At 30.9% G+C, this 17,193-nt stretch overlaps 2 protein-coding genes and 1 long non-coding RNA gene across 3 annotated transcripts in view; 2 read left to right on the forward strand and 1 right to left on the reverse strand.

The window, feature by feature from the left end:
• Positions 1–5,695: 5,695 nt before the first annotated feature.
• Positions 5,696–8,185, reverse strand: LOC105127935 (Tetratricopeptide repeat (TPR)-like superfamily protein). Its single transcript, XM_011029411.1, has one exon. The coding sequence runs from the start codon at positions 8,166–8,168 to the stop codon at positions 6,420–6,422; it is 1,749 nt and encodes a 582-aa protein (XP_011027713.1). The 5' UTR covers positions 8,169–8,185; the 3' UTR covers positions 5,696–6,419.
• A 1,150-nt stretch (positions 8,186–9,335) lies between these two features.
• Positions 9,336–17,193, forward strand: part of LOC105127937 (uncharacterized) — a 9,111-nt gene continuing 1,253 nt past the window's right edge. The window contains exon 1 of the long non-coding RNA XR_842722.1: positions 9,336–9,496. This is a non-coding gene — a long non-coding RNA (uncharacterized LOC105127937). The remainder of the gene's footprint in view (positions 9,497–17,193) is intronic.
• On the forward strand, positions 9,493–15,716 carry LOC105127936 (GDSL esterase/lipase At5g45920-like). Its single transcript, XM_011029412.1, has 5 exons — positions 9,493–9,653; positions 9,782–10,006; positions 14,023–14,090; positions 14,239–14,403; positions 15,376–15,716. The coding sequence occupies exons 1-5, from the start codon at positions 9,555–9,557 to the stop codon at positions 15,536–15,538; spliced, it is 720 nt and encodes a 239-aa protein (XP_011027714.1). The 5' UTR covers positions 9,493–9,554; the 3' UTR covers positions 15,539–15,716.

The raw sequence follows: 17,193 nt of genomic DNA on the forward strand, positions 1-17,193 counted from the left end.
TGTTGTTGTTATTGTTGTTTTTTAATTGTTTTTTATAATTTGTACAATTAACCTCCTTGTGGTTCGACCCCGGTCTTGCCGGGTTATTTATTACTTCGACACTCCTGCACTTGGGAGAAGACATCAACCTTTTAGTCGTGTCACTCGACTTCAACAAAGTATGAAGTCAATAAGATGACCGAAGGATATTATCAAGTTGATTTGAAAAGTATATTGATTATTTATTCTTTTATCACTTTATTGCCAAGTTGATTATTAATGTCTTTCTTTATACAAGGCTAACAACTAAAGGATAGGGAGAAACTTTAGCGAGGTCTATAGAAGAAAGTTCGCTAAAAAAGTCTTCATCTCTTGTCGTGGTTGATGGTAGGGCTTAAAAAGTGATGAAAGATGACCCCATCATTGTTGATTAACTCTTTATTCTCGAAGAAACAATAATAAGAGTAAAACATCCCACAGAAAATGAAGTTAGAGGTAGTTGTACTCTCCTAACTGAGGGATAAATAGATTTGACTCCCCCTAGAATGATCATGAGTGTTGCCATCCATTTTAAAAGAAAAAGAGTCTTCACCCTTGTGGAGCTTGGTGTTTTAATCTTGATTATAGAGGCTCCTATAATAGCATTTTCTTTACTTTAACTTCTAGTCTTACAGGCAAAGACTGCAATAATTGGGCATTTTATGTAAGTTGTTCCTAATAAAGCTAAGTTTAAAGCTGCTTTTGCTAACCTTGCTCTTGATCAATCTCCTTTTAATTTCCCTACCTTGACTGATAAAAAGAAGCATTTTATGGAAGCTATTGTTAATGGAAGGTCAGACATTGAGATTTTAGCTTTGAGGTGATAAAACTATTGGAAAAGATTCTCATCATCCCATCTAATATTTTTATGATGTTTGATGAGAGTTATAACCATTATTTAGCTCTAGCTAGTCAAATGACGTTTAATGTACGGAACCTTCTTATTCACCTTTTGTTTAGTTTTGTCACTATTATTCCTAACACTTTTTTTTCTTTCAGAAAACCTTCATGATGTGAACACATTTGAAAAGGCATTGGGTGGTCGAGAGGAATCATGTAAGAGAGGCTTGACACGACTAAAAGATTGATGTCTTCTCTCAAGTGCAGGAGTGTCGAAGTAATAAATAACCCGGCAAGACCGGGGTCGAACCACAGGGAGGTTATTTGTACAAATTATAAATAACAATAATACAATAACAATAACAATAACAATAACAATAACAATTAACCTCCCTGTGGTTCGACCCCGGTCTTGCCGGGTTATTTATTACTTCGACACTCCTGCACTTGGGAGAAGACATCAACCTTTTAGTCGTGTCACTCGACTTCAACAAAGTATGAAGTCAATAAGATGACCGAAGGACATTATCAAGTTGATTTGAAAAGTATATTGATTATTTATTCTTTTATCACTTTATTGCCAAGTTGATTATTAATGTCTTTCTTTATACAAGGCTAACAACTAAAGGATAGGGAGAAACTTTAGCGAGGTCTATAGAAGAAAGTTCGCTAAAAAAGTCTTCATCTCTTGTCGTGGTTGATGGTAGGGCTTAAAAAGTGATGAAAGATGACCCCATCATTGTTGATTAACTCTTTATTCTCGAAGAAACAACAATAAGAGTAAAAAGTCCCACAGAAAATGAAGTTAGAGGTAGTTGTACTCTCCTAACTGAGGGATAAATAGATTTGACTCCCCCTAGAATGATCATGAGTGTTGCCATCCATTTTAAAAGAAAAAGAGTCTTCACCCTTATGGAGCTTGGTGTTTTAATCTTGATTGTAGAGGCTCCTATAATAGCATTTTTTTTTACTTTAACTTCTAGCCTTATAGGCAAAGACTACAATAATTGGGCATTTTATGTAAGTTGTTCCTAATAAAGCTAAGTTTAAAGCTGCTTTTGCTAACCTTGCTCTTGATCAATCTCCTTTTAATTTCCCTACCTTGACTGATAAAAAGAAGCATTTTATGGAAGCTATTGTTAATGGAAGGTCAGACATTGAGATTTTAGCTTTGAGGTGATAAAACTATTGGAAAAGATTCTCATCATCCCATCTAATATTTTTATGATGTTTGATGAGAGTTATAACCATTATTTAGCTCTAGCTAGTCAAATGACGTTTAATGTACGGAACCTTCTTATTCACCTTTTGTTTAGTTTTGTCACTATTATTCCTAACACTTTTTTTTCTTTCAGAAAACCTTCATGATGTGAACACATTTGAAAAGGCATTGGGTGGTCGAGAGGAATCATGTAAGGGAGGCTAAACTAGGCAAACCAAGCTGCCTTTGAGCTATTAAACTACTATAGAGGCCAAACTGAAGAGTTTAAGGTTGTTTATTCAATGCTAAAAAAACAAATATAAGACATTATTCTTTAGTTAGATTCTAATGACAAACTACTTCAGGGCACCTATAATTAAATGAATGCCCTAAAGTGAGAGATTCTTGAGTCAAAGACCATATAATACGATCTTAGGGTTGAGCTTTTTTCTATCATGAAAGAACCCCGAAGTTCTCGGGCTTAGCTTGAGGTTTTGAGAAACTCTTTTAAGGATTTTCAGGAATTTTTTTTCGGGGGTCTGTAGCTTTAATTGAGGCATTCAGAGATAATACATTCCTTACAATGTCTAATTTGTATTTCTTCAATCAATCAAGAAGAATACAAGTGGATTTTAGTATCGCCTTTGATCTAGTCTTGATGCCTAACTTTGTGGATGTGTTCTCGGTTAGGGTTGTTGTTGCACAATGTGGGGAATATCTAGTTGAGGAGTCCAAACTAGATATTTACATCTTCTTTCCCCCTTTCCCATTTTTAATGTACACACCCCTAGTTTTAAGGGGTTTATTTACATGGTATTTTTATTTTATAACATTTTGATTCATATTTATTGCTTTGTTTGCTCTTGAGTATGGATCTCATGTTTATAGTAAATATTTCATGCGCGATTAAAGTCCTTTAGAATTGATTTGAAATTTTATATGGATCTAACACTTGCATATAGAAAATAATTTATCAAGTTTGAACTTGTATTGGTCCAATGTACACATTAAAAATCTCATACATGGTCCATAAACCCTTAAGAAATTGTTAAAAAATTGTATGGGTCCATTACCTGAACATAGAAAAACACTTATCAAACTTGAACTTGTATGGGACCAATACTATATTAAAAATTGCATAAAAGGTCTATAAACCTTAAGAAATTGTTAAAATTTTATATAAATCCAATAGCTGCACATAAAAAAATATTTATTAAATTTAAACTTTGAACTGTCTAACTTTAATCAAGATTTAGAAAGGATTTTCCTCCTAGCTGAAATCAAGAGGAAATCATGGTTTCAGATATTTTCTTAAAAATCCAAATGAATCTATAATGGATTGTTGAAAAACCGCTAGGTAGGAGGTGGGGATTAATGTTATTGTCGCTAAGAAAAACATCATTGTAGAGATAGTTTATCCTATCCTTGAAAGGTTGTAAAGCCTCATTACCTAAAAAAAATATCATGTCAATCTCATTATCGAAGAATAGTGCAATCATATTAAGGATACTTCAGATCCATCACTTTCAAGGTAATTTATGTAGTCGCATTAGAGAGACTGAAACCATCTCAATCTTGAAAGGTTGTGAGACCATTGTCCTAGATATCACTTAAAAAAAAGACATCATTAATATACATAATTTAATTTATATATAAGAAAGTTACATTTCTAGTTATTGACCATGATACATTTTTGTTTCCCTTTACGACATTTTTGTCTTGGTGATATTTTTGTTGAGATCATAGTCTTAGCTCCAAGCAAGGTGAGAATAAAGTTTTTTCAGTAGATGTTTTCTAGATGATTGATAAGGTATAATTGTCTTGGTGATATTTTTATTGAGATCATAGTCTTAGCTCCAAAAAAAGTAAGAATAGAGTTTTTCTAGTAGAGGTTTTCTGGATGATTGATAAACAAACTTTATATGTTTTATGGTTTGAAATAATATTTTACTTACACTTGTTGAAATTTTTTTAAAAATCTTGAGACTCCAACTACACTCATGAAGTTGGAAAACACCTAACCTAAATTTGGTCGTCTCGCTGAGCCCATAGGTAATTAGAAAAATCATACTTAAGACAATCAAATTACTACACAACTTTTTGTTCTTATTGAAGAGTTATTGAAGCTCTAATGAAAAAAATGTGCAAACAACTATAGAAAAGCCCATAACACATCCCATTTCAAGAATATTTTGATTATCCTTTATTGATGGTGATTGGGGATGGTGATAGACAAGTTCTCGAAAACTATCGATGCCTTTTTCTATCAGATTTCCACAAACAAAGCCATTGATATTGTCCTAAAAAATCCAAGTAGTTTAAGGACAAGGTTTACGTCTTGAATAATTAGTTAATTTTTTTATTATGACAATCTGATACATTCTTCCTATCCAAGGCGGTTAGTGTCTATACCTATAAATTGTTTTCTTTATTAAATTTGAGGACTTTCCAATATTTAGTATTTATTTAAAAGAAAATATAATAATATTTTAGAGAGAAACTAAAAAAAATAAATATTTAGTATTTATTTAAAAGAAAATACAATAATATTTTAGAGAGAACCTAAAAAAAAAATGTAATAGAGAATAAAAATTGAGAACCCTTTTTTTAAGGATAAAATCTTTATAGTCTATTATCTCTTTTTCTTTATTGCAGTCCCACTCCCCTTTGTCAAAGAGAAAACATATCTCTAACTTGATCAAAGGGAAAATATCTCTACATGATTGGGCTTAGTGCTTAGCTAAGCTTAGAAAAGCTAAGTATGGCAGATCGCCAGACCCATACATGATTAGACTTAGAGCTTGGCTAAACTTAGGAGATATTGGGTCTTTTGTCAGATCCATTTATGTCTAGGTTTGGCATTTAGCTAAACTCAAGAGAGTTAGGTCTGGCAGATCACCAAACTCATAAATGATTAAGTTCAATGCTTAGTGTAGGCAAAGAGATGTTGGTTTTGGTAAATTGCCAGACCTATTCATGCTTGGATTCAACGCTTGAGGCGGAGTCTAGAAAAGCTGGGTTTGACAGATTACCAAACTCATTTATGTTTAGACTTACGTGCTTGTTTGAGTCTAGAAAAGCTTGGTCTGGCAACCAAATCCATACATTATTAGACTTTGTATTTGGCCAAGACTAGGAGATATTGAGTTTAGTAATTTACAATAGTTGCTTAAGTCTGGGTTTGGTTGAGCTAATTTACAATAGTTGCTTAAGTCTGGGTTCAATGCCTGGTTGAGTTTAGAAAAGCTAGGTCTAGCAAATAACTAGACTTATACATAATTAAACTTAGCAAGTCATAAAATCCATTTATGTTAGGCTAGGAGATTAGCCGAGTCAGGGATAATTAGGTTTGACAATTCACAATCATCATGTATAATTGGACTCATGCTTGATTAAGTCCAAAATATTAAATTATAACTTGGTCCTAGTTACTCTAAATGGAACCCCAAAAAAAACAAAAAAACAAAATATGGTGATCCATGATCCTGACTGACAAGAAAAGGTTGTCTATGACTGTCTGACTATTAACAAAAAGGCTAGTAATTAAGCAACAGTTTATTATATTTTATTTTCAAGACAATCAATTTATTAAACCAAAAAAACAATGAATATAGTTAGAACATGTGTTTTTTTCCCCTCCCTTCCCCTGATTCACCAGATGAGAACCACAACTGAGAGCAAACTCCCATCAATGTCAAAGGAGATTAATTGTGGTTTATTCTTCATCTCCCTTTTGGACACCAAGGACTTTGACCGGGTAAATATATAGATTAAACTACTAATCCATTCTGGAAATCTGCCATCTCAATTTTCTGTGCAAAAAGGAAATGGCACCGATAAGAATAATGACCAACGTTGCTCAACTAAAAATCATGCATTGGCAAGGAAACGGGACTTCCAAATACCAGGATGTAAGACTTCCCTTTTGCCTATTGAGAATTGAGCAGGACACATAATCCTTGAGAACGTAAATGAATCAGGCAGCTGTAGATCACACTTGATAACATGAAGGGAGTTCCTTGGGTACTTTCTTGAACTTCTCAGGAGTAAACCCCAATTCTTGACTTCTAGGGGTATATGACTTCTCAAAAATCCATCAGTGTCTGTACCTCAATTCAAAGCTCCGACGTTGTAATAGTAAAATCAATTTCATGATTGAGAATGTAAATTAGTCCAGTGTATCTTGCAAGCTTCAATGGCAGCATTACGAGCAAAGTGCAACAAAATTGGATATATTTTTCAAAAATGCCCTTAGATAAATGACTCGTGACTCGTCTGAACAATGATGTAGACATAAATTCAAACAGATAGCCCTTCTCATTTAAAATGCTGGTTCACATCTTTTGCGCAACTCGAAACCTTATAAATCAACTTCAGTCCCAACCCAACTGCAAGCAGTATCTTTTGATATCCCTCTTAACTTCATCATCTCCCTAAGCTCACTCACACTATCCCATCTCTCAGCAGCGGCCAAGGTATTCGATAACGCAACATACGCACCAGGTCGACCTATAGCATTTATCTTAAAAAGTTTATTGGCAGCTACACGTGCCATTTCTACATTGCCATGCATATTACAAGAACTAAGCAGAGCTGCCCAAACATCAGAATTTGGCTTCTCAGGCATTCCTTTAACAAGCTCCCATGCCTGCTGTAAATTTCCAGCACGGCCTAACAAATCAACCATGCAAGCATAATGCTCCATCCTTGGTTTCGTGGAATAATCTCTCTGCATACTATCAAAGATCTCACGGCCTTTAGTGACCAAGCCAGCGTGTCCACAGGCTGACAGAGCACCAAGGAAAGTAACGTAATTGGGCTCAATATTACACTGTTGCATCCTATGAAATAGCTCAAGCGCTTCCAAGGGTTCTCCATTCTTCCCATATCCATCAATCATTGAAGTCCAGGAAAACACATTTCTCACTGGCATGTAGTTGAAAACTCTTCTGGCATCCTCAATTCTACCACATTTTGAATACATGTCTATAAGAGCACTTCCCATTTTTACACCGTTGGAAAACCCACTCTTTATAAGCTGGCACTGAACTTGCTGACCAATCTCAAACCCTGCCAACACAGAGCAAGCCCCAGTGACACTTGCAAAAGTGGACCCATTAGGCCTAAAGCCAAACCGTTGCATATCAACATAAACCTCAAGAGCTTTCATAGCTGTTTCAACAGACTTGCTATAACCTTCAATCATTGCATTACAAACCACGATGTCTTTTTCAACTGTCTTCCCAAAAATCTCTTCAGCATCTTCTACAAAACCTTGATTCATGTACCCAGAAATCATCGATGTCGAACAAATCACATTCTTTTCCAACATCAGATCAAAAACTTTCCTTGCATAGCCAACCTTCCCACTCTTCACATACGAATCAACAAGCGCTGTATAAAGAACATCATCGGCCTTAACATCTAGTTTCAATATCTGGGCATGCACTAAACCCCCTGTATTACGGGGCAACATAACATTAGCACCACTAGTAGAAGCCTTTAAAATCATCGAAAAGGTAAACCCATCAGGCCTTTCACCATCAAGATCCAACATACGAACCATACTAATCGACTCTTCAAACAACCCCTGTCTCAAGTACCCACCAATCATATAATTATATGCTGAAAGAGTTCGTTGAGGCAATTCATCAAGCAGCTGGTGTGCATACTTCAGACACCCACATTTTAAATGGAGGATCAGAAGTTTGATAGAGATATTAATATTGGGTCGAAAACCAGTTTTTAAAATATGGGTATGGATCTTTTGGCCATGAAAAGGAGTATCTGAGTTGATGTAGTGTTGAAGAGCTGAGGACAGAGTGGTGGGAGTTCGGTGGGTAATGTAGTCTTCTTGATTTGGCGGGAATACATTTGATGGGCGAAGAGGTGTGTAGTTACGGGTTGATGAGAAAATGTACGGTCTGATTGTGGCTGGTTTGACCTTTTTCATGTTGCCATTGGATTTGTTCAGTTGTCTGTGATGAAGAATCGTTTTATTTGATAGAGCTGATAGAAGCTTGAGAGAAATGTGGTCGTTTTGAGATAAAATGCAATGGCATAGGCATTGGTTAGGGCTTGGGGAAAGGACAAGAACTTCTTCAATCATATCATTATTTAAAAAAAAAAAAACTCATGTGGCAAGTATTGAATTTATTATTTTTGCTATCAAGATTCTTACGTATAACTCTTCTCTTACTCCTCGACAAAAAAAAAAGAAAAAAAAAAGAAGATAAATCGTCACATATTCCAAATAGATGGGAAAACATTTCCGAGGACATACAATGAAAAACTGCCCTTGGTTTTGTAATTTTTGCAAAACATGCATCTGAGACTGTTTGGCATCATAATCAGTTTTTCTCTATAATTTTTTTTTTTTTTATAAATACATAATAATACACAAACATACCACAAACCTAGAACATACATTACATGGGCATGACATGTACTATATATTATAGGTAGTATAAGCAACACTTGGGCTCACCCACCATAGCAAGTTTTAGCATCATCTTTTTTAAGAGATATTATTTTAATATAATTTTTAATAAAAAAAATCATTTTTATTACACTTTCAAATAGCTAAATAACATTTAATAAATACTCTATTGCCCAACTTCAACCATATGCCTAATAAAACTCTCGATTAGAAGTAAAATGCAACCATTTGCTTACTAGGCCAAACCAAATTTGAAGTTCAGAAACCAGCCTTTTGATCCTATAATAGGTGGGAGACCCAAAAGTAAGAAAACAAGTTAAAGGAAGTAATGGAAGAGTAGGCAAAACTTATATTGGGTGGTTGAGTTAGTAAATAAAGTTATTTTAGAATTTTTTTGAACAAAATTAAATTTTATTTTATTTTTTTGTTTTAAATTAATATCTTTTTAGTATTTTTAGACATTTTGATGTGTTGATATCAAAAATAATTTTTTAAAAATAGAAAAAATATTAGTTTAATATATTTTGTAATAAAAAATATTTTAAAAAATAGTTTCAAGAGGTATAATTTTTTATATAATATCCAGATGGATTCCTTTTATTTTTTTTTATTTTTTTTAGATTAACGTGGGTGTCCGGGCCAGCTTGCGCGCACCACGACTAATCCCACGGGCCCTGAAATTAACGACCATGTAAGCCTCTAGTGGTCATTATATGAGCAACCAATGACTTGAATCTGAGACCACAGAGGGAGCAAACCCCTTGATCCCAAGTTCTTATCACTTGGCCACCACCTAGATAGTTAATTTCTTTTATTTATTAATATTAATGATCATGGTTCACGAGATATAAATTTTGTTTTATCAGTCTTATTTGGAGTTTAAAAACCTAGTTAGGGTGCCCATAAGCTATTCAAGATACCATCTATATAATAAAAGAAGGCAAAACGAAAGTTCAGAATTTTGTTTCTTGATTGCTTGTTGAAGTAGTGTCTTTGAGGCATAACCAAACATCACTTTGAAGAAATAGTGTATCCTGCATCTAAGATTTGTTAAAGATGAGACCAAAGATTTATCTTTTTGGCGACTCCATCACTGAAGTTTCCTTTGGTGATGGTGTTTGGGCTGCCTCTCTCAGCAACCATTTCTCTCGCACGGTAGCAACTCCCTTCTTTCTTTCATACCTTGCTAAATTTTCTTATTACAAGCTGCTAATTATGGAGTTCTGAATATATTTATTGTCTTTATGTTTCTTAGTTATGTATTTGGTTCTTGAGTTTTTCAGGTTGATGTGGTGCTGAAAGGGCATAGCGGGTACAATACCTGGTGGGCTCTTAAGGTGGCAGAGAGGATATTTCCGCCGGCGGGAAGTGGTGGTGCGCCGACTTTGGCTGTTACTGTGTTTTTTGGTGCTAACGATGCTTGCCTTTCCGATAGATACGCTGCCTTTCTACACGTGCCTCTCCATGAATACAAGCAGAACCTTCACTCTCTCATCTCATTTTTCAAGGTATATCATTATTCTCAATTTTTATTTTATGTTAGCTATATGTAAATTATTATAGTAATTCATCATTTTTATTTGGTCATGGTCTAGATACTACTAGTTGAAAGGTTAATTTAATAAAATTAAAAAATTATATATGTTTTCTAGATTAGTTTTAAAAACTCAATGCTCATCCTATCATTTTTTTCATGTGGACATGTGGAGTCCAGTCATGCCCTTGTAATGCAGAAATTAAATTAATGTATAACGCTTTGACATTGTAATATTGTATGATATTTTAATATTATAATAATACTTTGCTTAGTAAAGTATTATTTATTTAAAAATTATTAAAATAATATTTTTTATTTTTTAAAAATTTATTTTTTAAATGAATACATCAAAACGATTTAAAAATTCTAAAAATATTTATTTTTTTAATTTTTAAAAATATATTATTATAGTAGAAAAACAAATAGTAATGTGTGGCCAAGGAATCTTTTATTGAGGGTATTTGATAACGTGATAGTTGTTGTTTTTTAAAATATTTTTTATTTTAAAATATATTAAATAATATATTTTATTTTTAAAAATTATTTTTGATAGTAATATATCAAATATCAAAATATCAAAAATATATTAATTTAAAATAAAAAATAAAAAAAATTAATTTTTTTTTTAAAGTTTTCCTACCGCTAATCTTTTTTAAATTTAAATATTAAAGATTTATTTTCGGGCCTCCAACCAGGATACATTTTTACTATCTTTTATATAAGAGATTTAGTGTTGGTTTCCTCAAAAAGTGATTGAAAAAAAATACACTTTATCTCATACACACACAAAACAATGACTTTCTCCGTTTTTTCTAGATTAAGAATCTGTACGTCGCCATTTATCAGCCATGAAAAGTACTTGGTGTTCGGTAGGTTTTGCATATAATTCTCTTACATCTTAATTAGGAAATATTGGACCCATCTTAAGGTCGGTTGATAGGTTGATCCACACAAAAAAAATAATGACTTTCCCTGTTAGCTAGCTTGATGTCATATCAAGGACCGTACATGAAGTTGATGAAACTTATTAATTCAACCATGAAATATTAGGGTTGAAGTTGGGCAATAGAGTATTTATTAAATGTTATTTAGTTATTTGGAAGTGTAATAAAAATGATTTTTTATTAAAAACAATATTTCTCTTAAAAAAAATTAATAGAAAGATGATGTTAAAACTTGCTGTGGTGGATGAGCCCAGGTGTCTTGTGCTTTTATACTACCTATAACGTGGGGTAGATCGCATGTACGCGTGATGATGTAGATTTGTGATATATTTATGTGTTGTCATATATTTATAAAAAAATAAAAAATAAATAAAAAAACTGTTATAATTTATAATATTTTTAAAAAAATTTAAAAACTAAATTCTTAACTAGATTAATATTTAAAAAATAAAATAAATAAAGAAAATTTTGTAAAAAATCATAAAAATAATGAAAAAAACTATGGAGGAAAATACTATAGTAATTTATAGTGTTTCATAAGAAAATCAACAGTTATAAGTTTAATATTAAAAATAATAAAATTAATAAAGATAATTTAAAAAAATTATAAAAAAATTATGTGGACAAAAAAAAAGGCTAAAATTATAAAAAAATTATGTGGACAAAAGAAAAAGCTAAATTTTTAACTTACTCAATATAAAAAAACTAAAATCGACAAAGATAATTTTAGAAAAAAAATCATAAAAAATAAACAAATAATGCGAGAAAACACTTTAGCAATTCATAGTATTTTAAAGAAAAAAACTACAAGGCTAAATTTTTGTCCAGCTTCATATTAAAAAAATAAAATAAAAAATAATTCTAAAAAAAAAAAATTTAAAATAAAATAAAAAATAATTCTAAAAAAACAAAAAAATTGAAAAAAAATAGAAGGAGAAAATTTTGGAAAAAAATGAAAAAACAACTTATGGGGAAAGTTAAAGTTGAATTATCAACCAGTTCAATATTTAAAAGAAAAATCAACAAAGATAATTTTAGAAAAAAACATGTTGGGAAATATTGTAGCAAAACAAAAATCATGTGGAGAACTATTATAACAATTTACAGTATTTTAAAGAACAAAACTAGAAAACAAAATTGACAAAGATTATTTTGGTTAAAAAACTCATAAAAAAAACTGTGTAGAGAAACATTATAATAATCTATAATATTTTAAATAAAAAACTACAGAACAAAATATTCAACTAGTTCAATATTAAAAAAATAGAAAAAAAATAATTTTGAAAAAAAAATAATAAAAAACAAAAAAAAGTCAATCTTGGGAAAAAAATAAAAAAACATGTAAAGCTTAAAAAAGTTAATTATTAATATATTAAAATTATAAAAATATTAATATAATATTTTTTTAAATAAATAATATTTTTTTGAAATAAATATAATTTTGTTAATCTTGGAACTTTTAGCTTGGTTTCATTTGAGGTTTTGAAAGGCGAAATAAATCTTGCATATTATCATTTTCATAAACTTGTTGAATTAATATTATGTTTTTGTGTGTTTTTATGGCAATTTGGTTTTTAAAATCCATGCTATGAGAAGAAATCATATTTTTGAACAAGTATTTTCTACTCTTTCATTTGGCACATTGTTTTAAGCTAAAAAACTTTTTGGGCCGTAGAATATGTGGTTTTTATTTTGGTATAGCCATTTTATAAAAATATCTTAAATTATTTAAGATTATGATAAAAATAATTTTTCAAAGTGGTTTTATATTTGGAAATATATTAAAATAATAATTTATTTATTATTTTTAAAAAATTATTTTTGATATTAACACATCAAAATAATTAAGATTATAAAGAAATTTAACTCAAAGCAAAAAGAATTTAAAATTTTTTTAAAACATTTTTTAAATGCATAAGGAATCACATAAAGAAGTTTTCCACCAAATAGCAAATAACATGTATTTTAGGCTTCTAATCTTGGAAGATTGCTTTTTACCCTATCTAGACCACTTGTATATATGGAGACTGGTGAAGGCATTTAGGTTAAAATGATTAAGATGCTCCATTTTAATAGAGATGATCCTCTCGAATTAGAGGTTAATGGACACAAAAATCACTTGTGATTTGGACCACCCCAGCCCTTTTTCTTCGTTCGGAATTGTTGTTAGATCCCAATTTGCATATAGATTATAAACAAAAGATCATGCTAATGATATATACTTAAACTTTTTTACTAATATTCTTTACTAAGTAACATGATATCATGCAATTGGTGTAAGAATCAAGGTGTAACGAGGATAGTTTAAACTAAAAGGTTATAAAACCTTTAAGTTTTGATATTAATTATCAATGGATTCTTTTATCAATATATATGTCGCTTGCTATTTATTCATTCAACTATACAAAGAAACTTAATCTCGCGTGTAGATGTAGATAACCATCTTGCAAATCAAACGAATGTGAAATTCTTAATTTTGTTTTGCAGGTTATTAAAGAAAGTAAAGAAAGAAAGATAAAAAAAGAAGTTAATTACAATAAGTAAAATAAAGCAATAATTTCTCTTAATCAAATGCACATGTTTTATATATATATATAGATACACCTGTAAAATTTCAACAAAACTTCTCAGCTCATGTTCACAGATTCTTATACTAGAGAAAGATGTCACTAAGGCAACTCACGTATTAAGTAAAAGTGACTATTTAGTCATCAAGTAAAAATACATATAATCTAAGTTGCTGCATCATCTCCTTATTCGCCAATCAAAACATATATAGATATATATTAGTAAGCTACTGCTTCACACTCGGTAGTCGGTAAGCAAAATTTAGCAAAAAGATTGAGGACCCCTATAGCGTTGTCCACTGTCAGCCTTAAGTTTTTTGAAGGAACCTGCTATATGATCGGCGAATGCTTAATTTGTTATAGAATAGATGTTTTTATGTCAAGTAGTTTGGATTCGTACCCATCAAAAACCTACCAGTACATTTTAAATGATTTGAAGTTAAAGCTAACATCTTTATGTTTATGTTTAATATCAGAAGCGTTGGGCAGAGACTGTCATTCTCCTCGTCACTCCTCCTCCAATTGACGAAGATGCACGCCTCCGGTAGGAATACGGATGCCCTTAACAGCTTTATGCATGTCTTATGTATAATTATTATGCTTATTGCATTGCTATTAGCTAGAATAGATGTCAAAGCATATTCTTACAGCCTTACAGGGTTTATGCTCAGACATGCATTAAAATTTTGTAGGCATCCATACATGGAGAACCCATCAGGTCTACCTGAGAGGACAAATGAAGCTGCTGGTGCTTATGCTCAGGCATGCATTTCCGTTGCCAAAGAATGTGGATGCCCAGTGGTGGATCTCTGGACCAAAATACAAGAGTTTCCTGACTGGAAGGAAGCTTGTCTATGGTATTTTAGATTTTATCTTGCTTGTTTATATACAATACATAGTTTGCTGCAAGGGTAAACATGATGGATGTCTCAATATCATGTATTTTCTAAATAACTGATAACTGATCCTCTATTGCTAATAAATTCATTTAATGAATTCTTTGAATATCTTCCAAAATAACACAGTACAAAAAGTAGCACAGTTTAGAGAATTTACAACTATTTTAAATTCTAAAAGTGGCTGACATCTTTTACCGTAAAAAAACGGAGAAGAGGATACAGATAAAAAAACAAGGAAGGAATGAAAGGAAAAAAAAATCCCAATAGATATTAAAACTTCAATGATAGTATTATTATTATTGTTCAAAAGATATTAATAGTATTATAACCAGAGTAAATCACATAAATCGTGTAAATATGTTGGATTTATTTGCTTTTAGACGGTTCTTGTGGCGTACTTTATTTATTATTGATGTTTTTTTTTTGTTTTTTTTAATATTATTAAATTTATTGTGATAAGATTTTTTTAATAATACGAAGTAATATCATCACCATAGTTTTTATGTGCTTTCTAGATTTTATAATTTTTTTTTCTCCTCTCTCTTCACAAGCTACAAGGATAAAAGAGTAAAGAGAAAAAATAAAAACCTGGAGGCTTTCAATGAAGAATACTCTGTACGTCTTGAAACACTGAAACATGCGCTTGGTCATGTTTTTTTCTATATAAATGTTACCCTAAAGTGTTAAGAGACATGTATAATTATTTGTAAATCCTATCATCTATTATTGCAAAGATTTTAATGAACTATTTGGGAATCTGGGTAATCGCTTTCTTGGTTCAAATATGTAAAATATCTGGTTCGTGTATGAGGTTTTTTCTGGTATTTAAGATTGGCATCCATTTCTGCGATTTTCCACTACCGAAGATTGAATAAATTAAACTAAAATGCATGTTAGGTAACTCTGATCAATACTTGTTTTGAATTGCAGCGATAGCTTGCATCTTACTCAGACTGGCAACAGGATTGTGTTCGAGGAAGTGGTCAAGATACTGGAGGAGCAGGGCTTAAGTCCAGAGAATTTGCCAGTTGAGGCCCCACTTTTCGCCGACATTGACCCTAAGGATCCACTCAAGGCATTTGAGGGTTATTAATGTATTGTTTGTAAGTTGCTCTATTCAAAGGTTGACATCATTTTGAGAAAAGCACAATTTCAAACATTCAGAATGGTGACTCACTCTCTGAATTCCTGTGAATGTAGCTCGTTATGTCATAATAATCACGTTTGTTGTTATGTTCTTCTAGATCATGAAAGCCAAGGATCATATCGCATCTCTATCTCACTCTATTATTGAATAATTTATATTGCTCCTTATTTTGTTAAACTTTGAAATATCTTTGGAAAATCCTCTTTGATATAGAGAATGATTCTTGAGATCGATTGTAGCCATTACATCCAAAATATTTTTCTTTCTTTCTGAGTAACACTCCTATGATTATAGGTTGAATAATACCAAGAGTCAGTTACAGTTGAGGGAGTAAAGTGAGGTTATCTTCAGTCTTTTTGAATTTCTTTCTACTAACATGGCTCCCTTTTGCATTTGTTTTAGGTCATTTGGCCGAATGTCTACAATTTGAGCTTCTGTAGACGGCATTGATTTAGAACATCAGTTGAACTACATTCATGCAAAAAAGATAAAAATAAAAAAAATAGCCAATCACTCAAACTTAGGCTTCAAAGCCAGGGCTCATGGAGACTCTTTGATTGTTGGCTATACCAACAACGTATAATCTTTTCTTTTCTTTTTCTCCAGCGCTTCTTTCATTTTAAATATTGCTTAATTTCCTATCTTTTATATATATAAAACTTTTCTTAAAATGATGGTTGATCTTTTGAAATATATATATATATTTTAATTTCATAATGTTTTGAAAAGATTACTATAATTTTTTTATAGTTTTTTTCTCTGATATTTTATTTAAATGAGTTATATTTTCATGAAGAACTTATATATATATATATAAATTATTATTAGCAAGAATTAACTTTTAACATAAAACAAATGAGAATGTTTAGAATAAAATGGATAGATTATGTGAAATATTTATATTCCCATCTATCTTTTATCTTTACTATGAAGATTAACTTTTTATTTTATTATTTAATTTGATTTAATAACTCTCTCTCTCTCTCTCTCTCGGTATTTATTTTTTAATCATTTGGCCACATGGCTACAATTTGAAATTGTAAGAAGCATGCAAATATTTAAGCAAAGAAAAGTAAACGTTAAGAGAGATGGTGGAAGCACAAATGTCTCATGCTAGACGTTCATCCTTGTTATGAGCATGGGTGAATTAAAGATTTATTGAATTTTGCAAACCTAAAAAAATATATCGTAATTATAATTATATAGACAGTATCAATTGCAAATAAGTTTTATATTAGTTTTATTCTAAAACTTCTTGGAATTTTTATTAGAAGATTTCATCCATTTTAAGGTTTTTCATTAATATTTTCAACTAATTGTATCATTGTTTTATATAAAAAACAACAGATACCTTAACATTTTTCATTAAGTAAGAAATAAAAATAATTTAAAGTTAAAATTAATGGGATAGATAGTGTGGATATAAAATTGATACCAATCATAATTGTTTTAATATTTTAAAGAGACGATTTTCAAAACAAATATTTCCCACACATTTTATTAGTTGCCTAGTAGTTTACATGCCTGTGCAACACCAAGCATTAAAAAGAATTTTGAATGTAAGAAAAGATATATATATATATATATATATATATATATAT

The sequence above is a fragment of the Populus euphratica genome, unplaced genomic scaffold (assembly GCF_000495115.2).
Source record: "Populus euphratica unplaced genomic scaffold, PopEup_1.0 scaffold15.1, whole genome shotgun sequence".
Lineage (NCBI taxonomy): Eukaryota > Viridiplantae > Streptophyta > Magnoliopsida > Malpighiales > Salicaceae > Populus > Populus euphratica.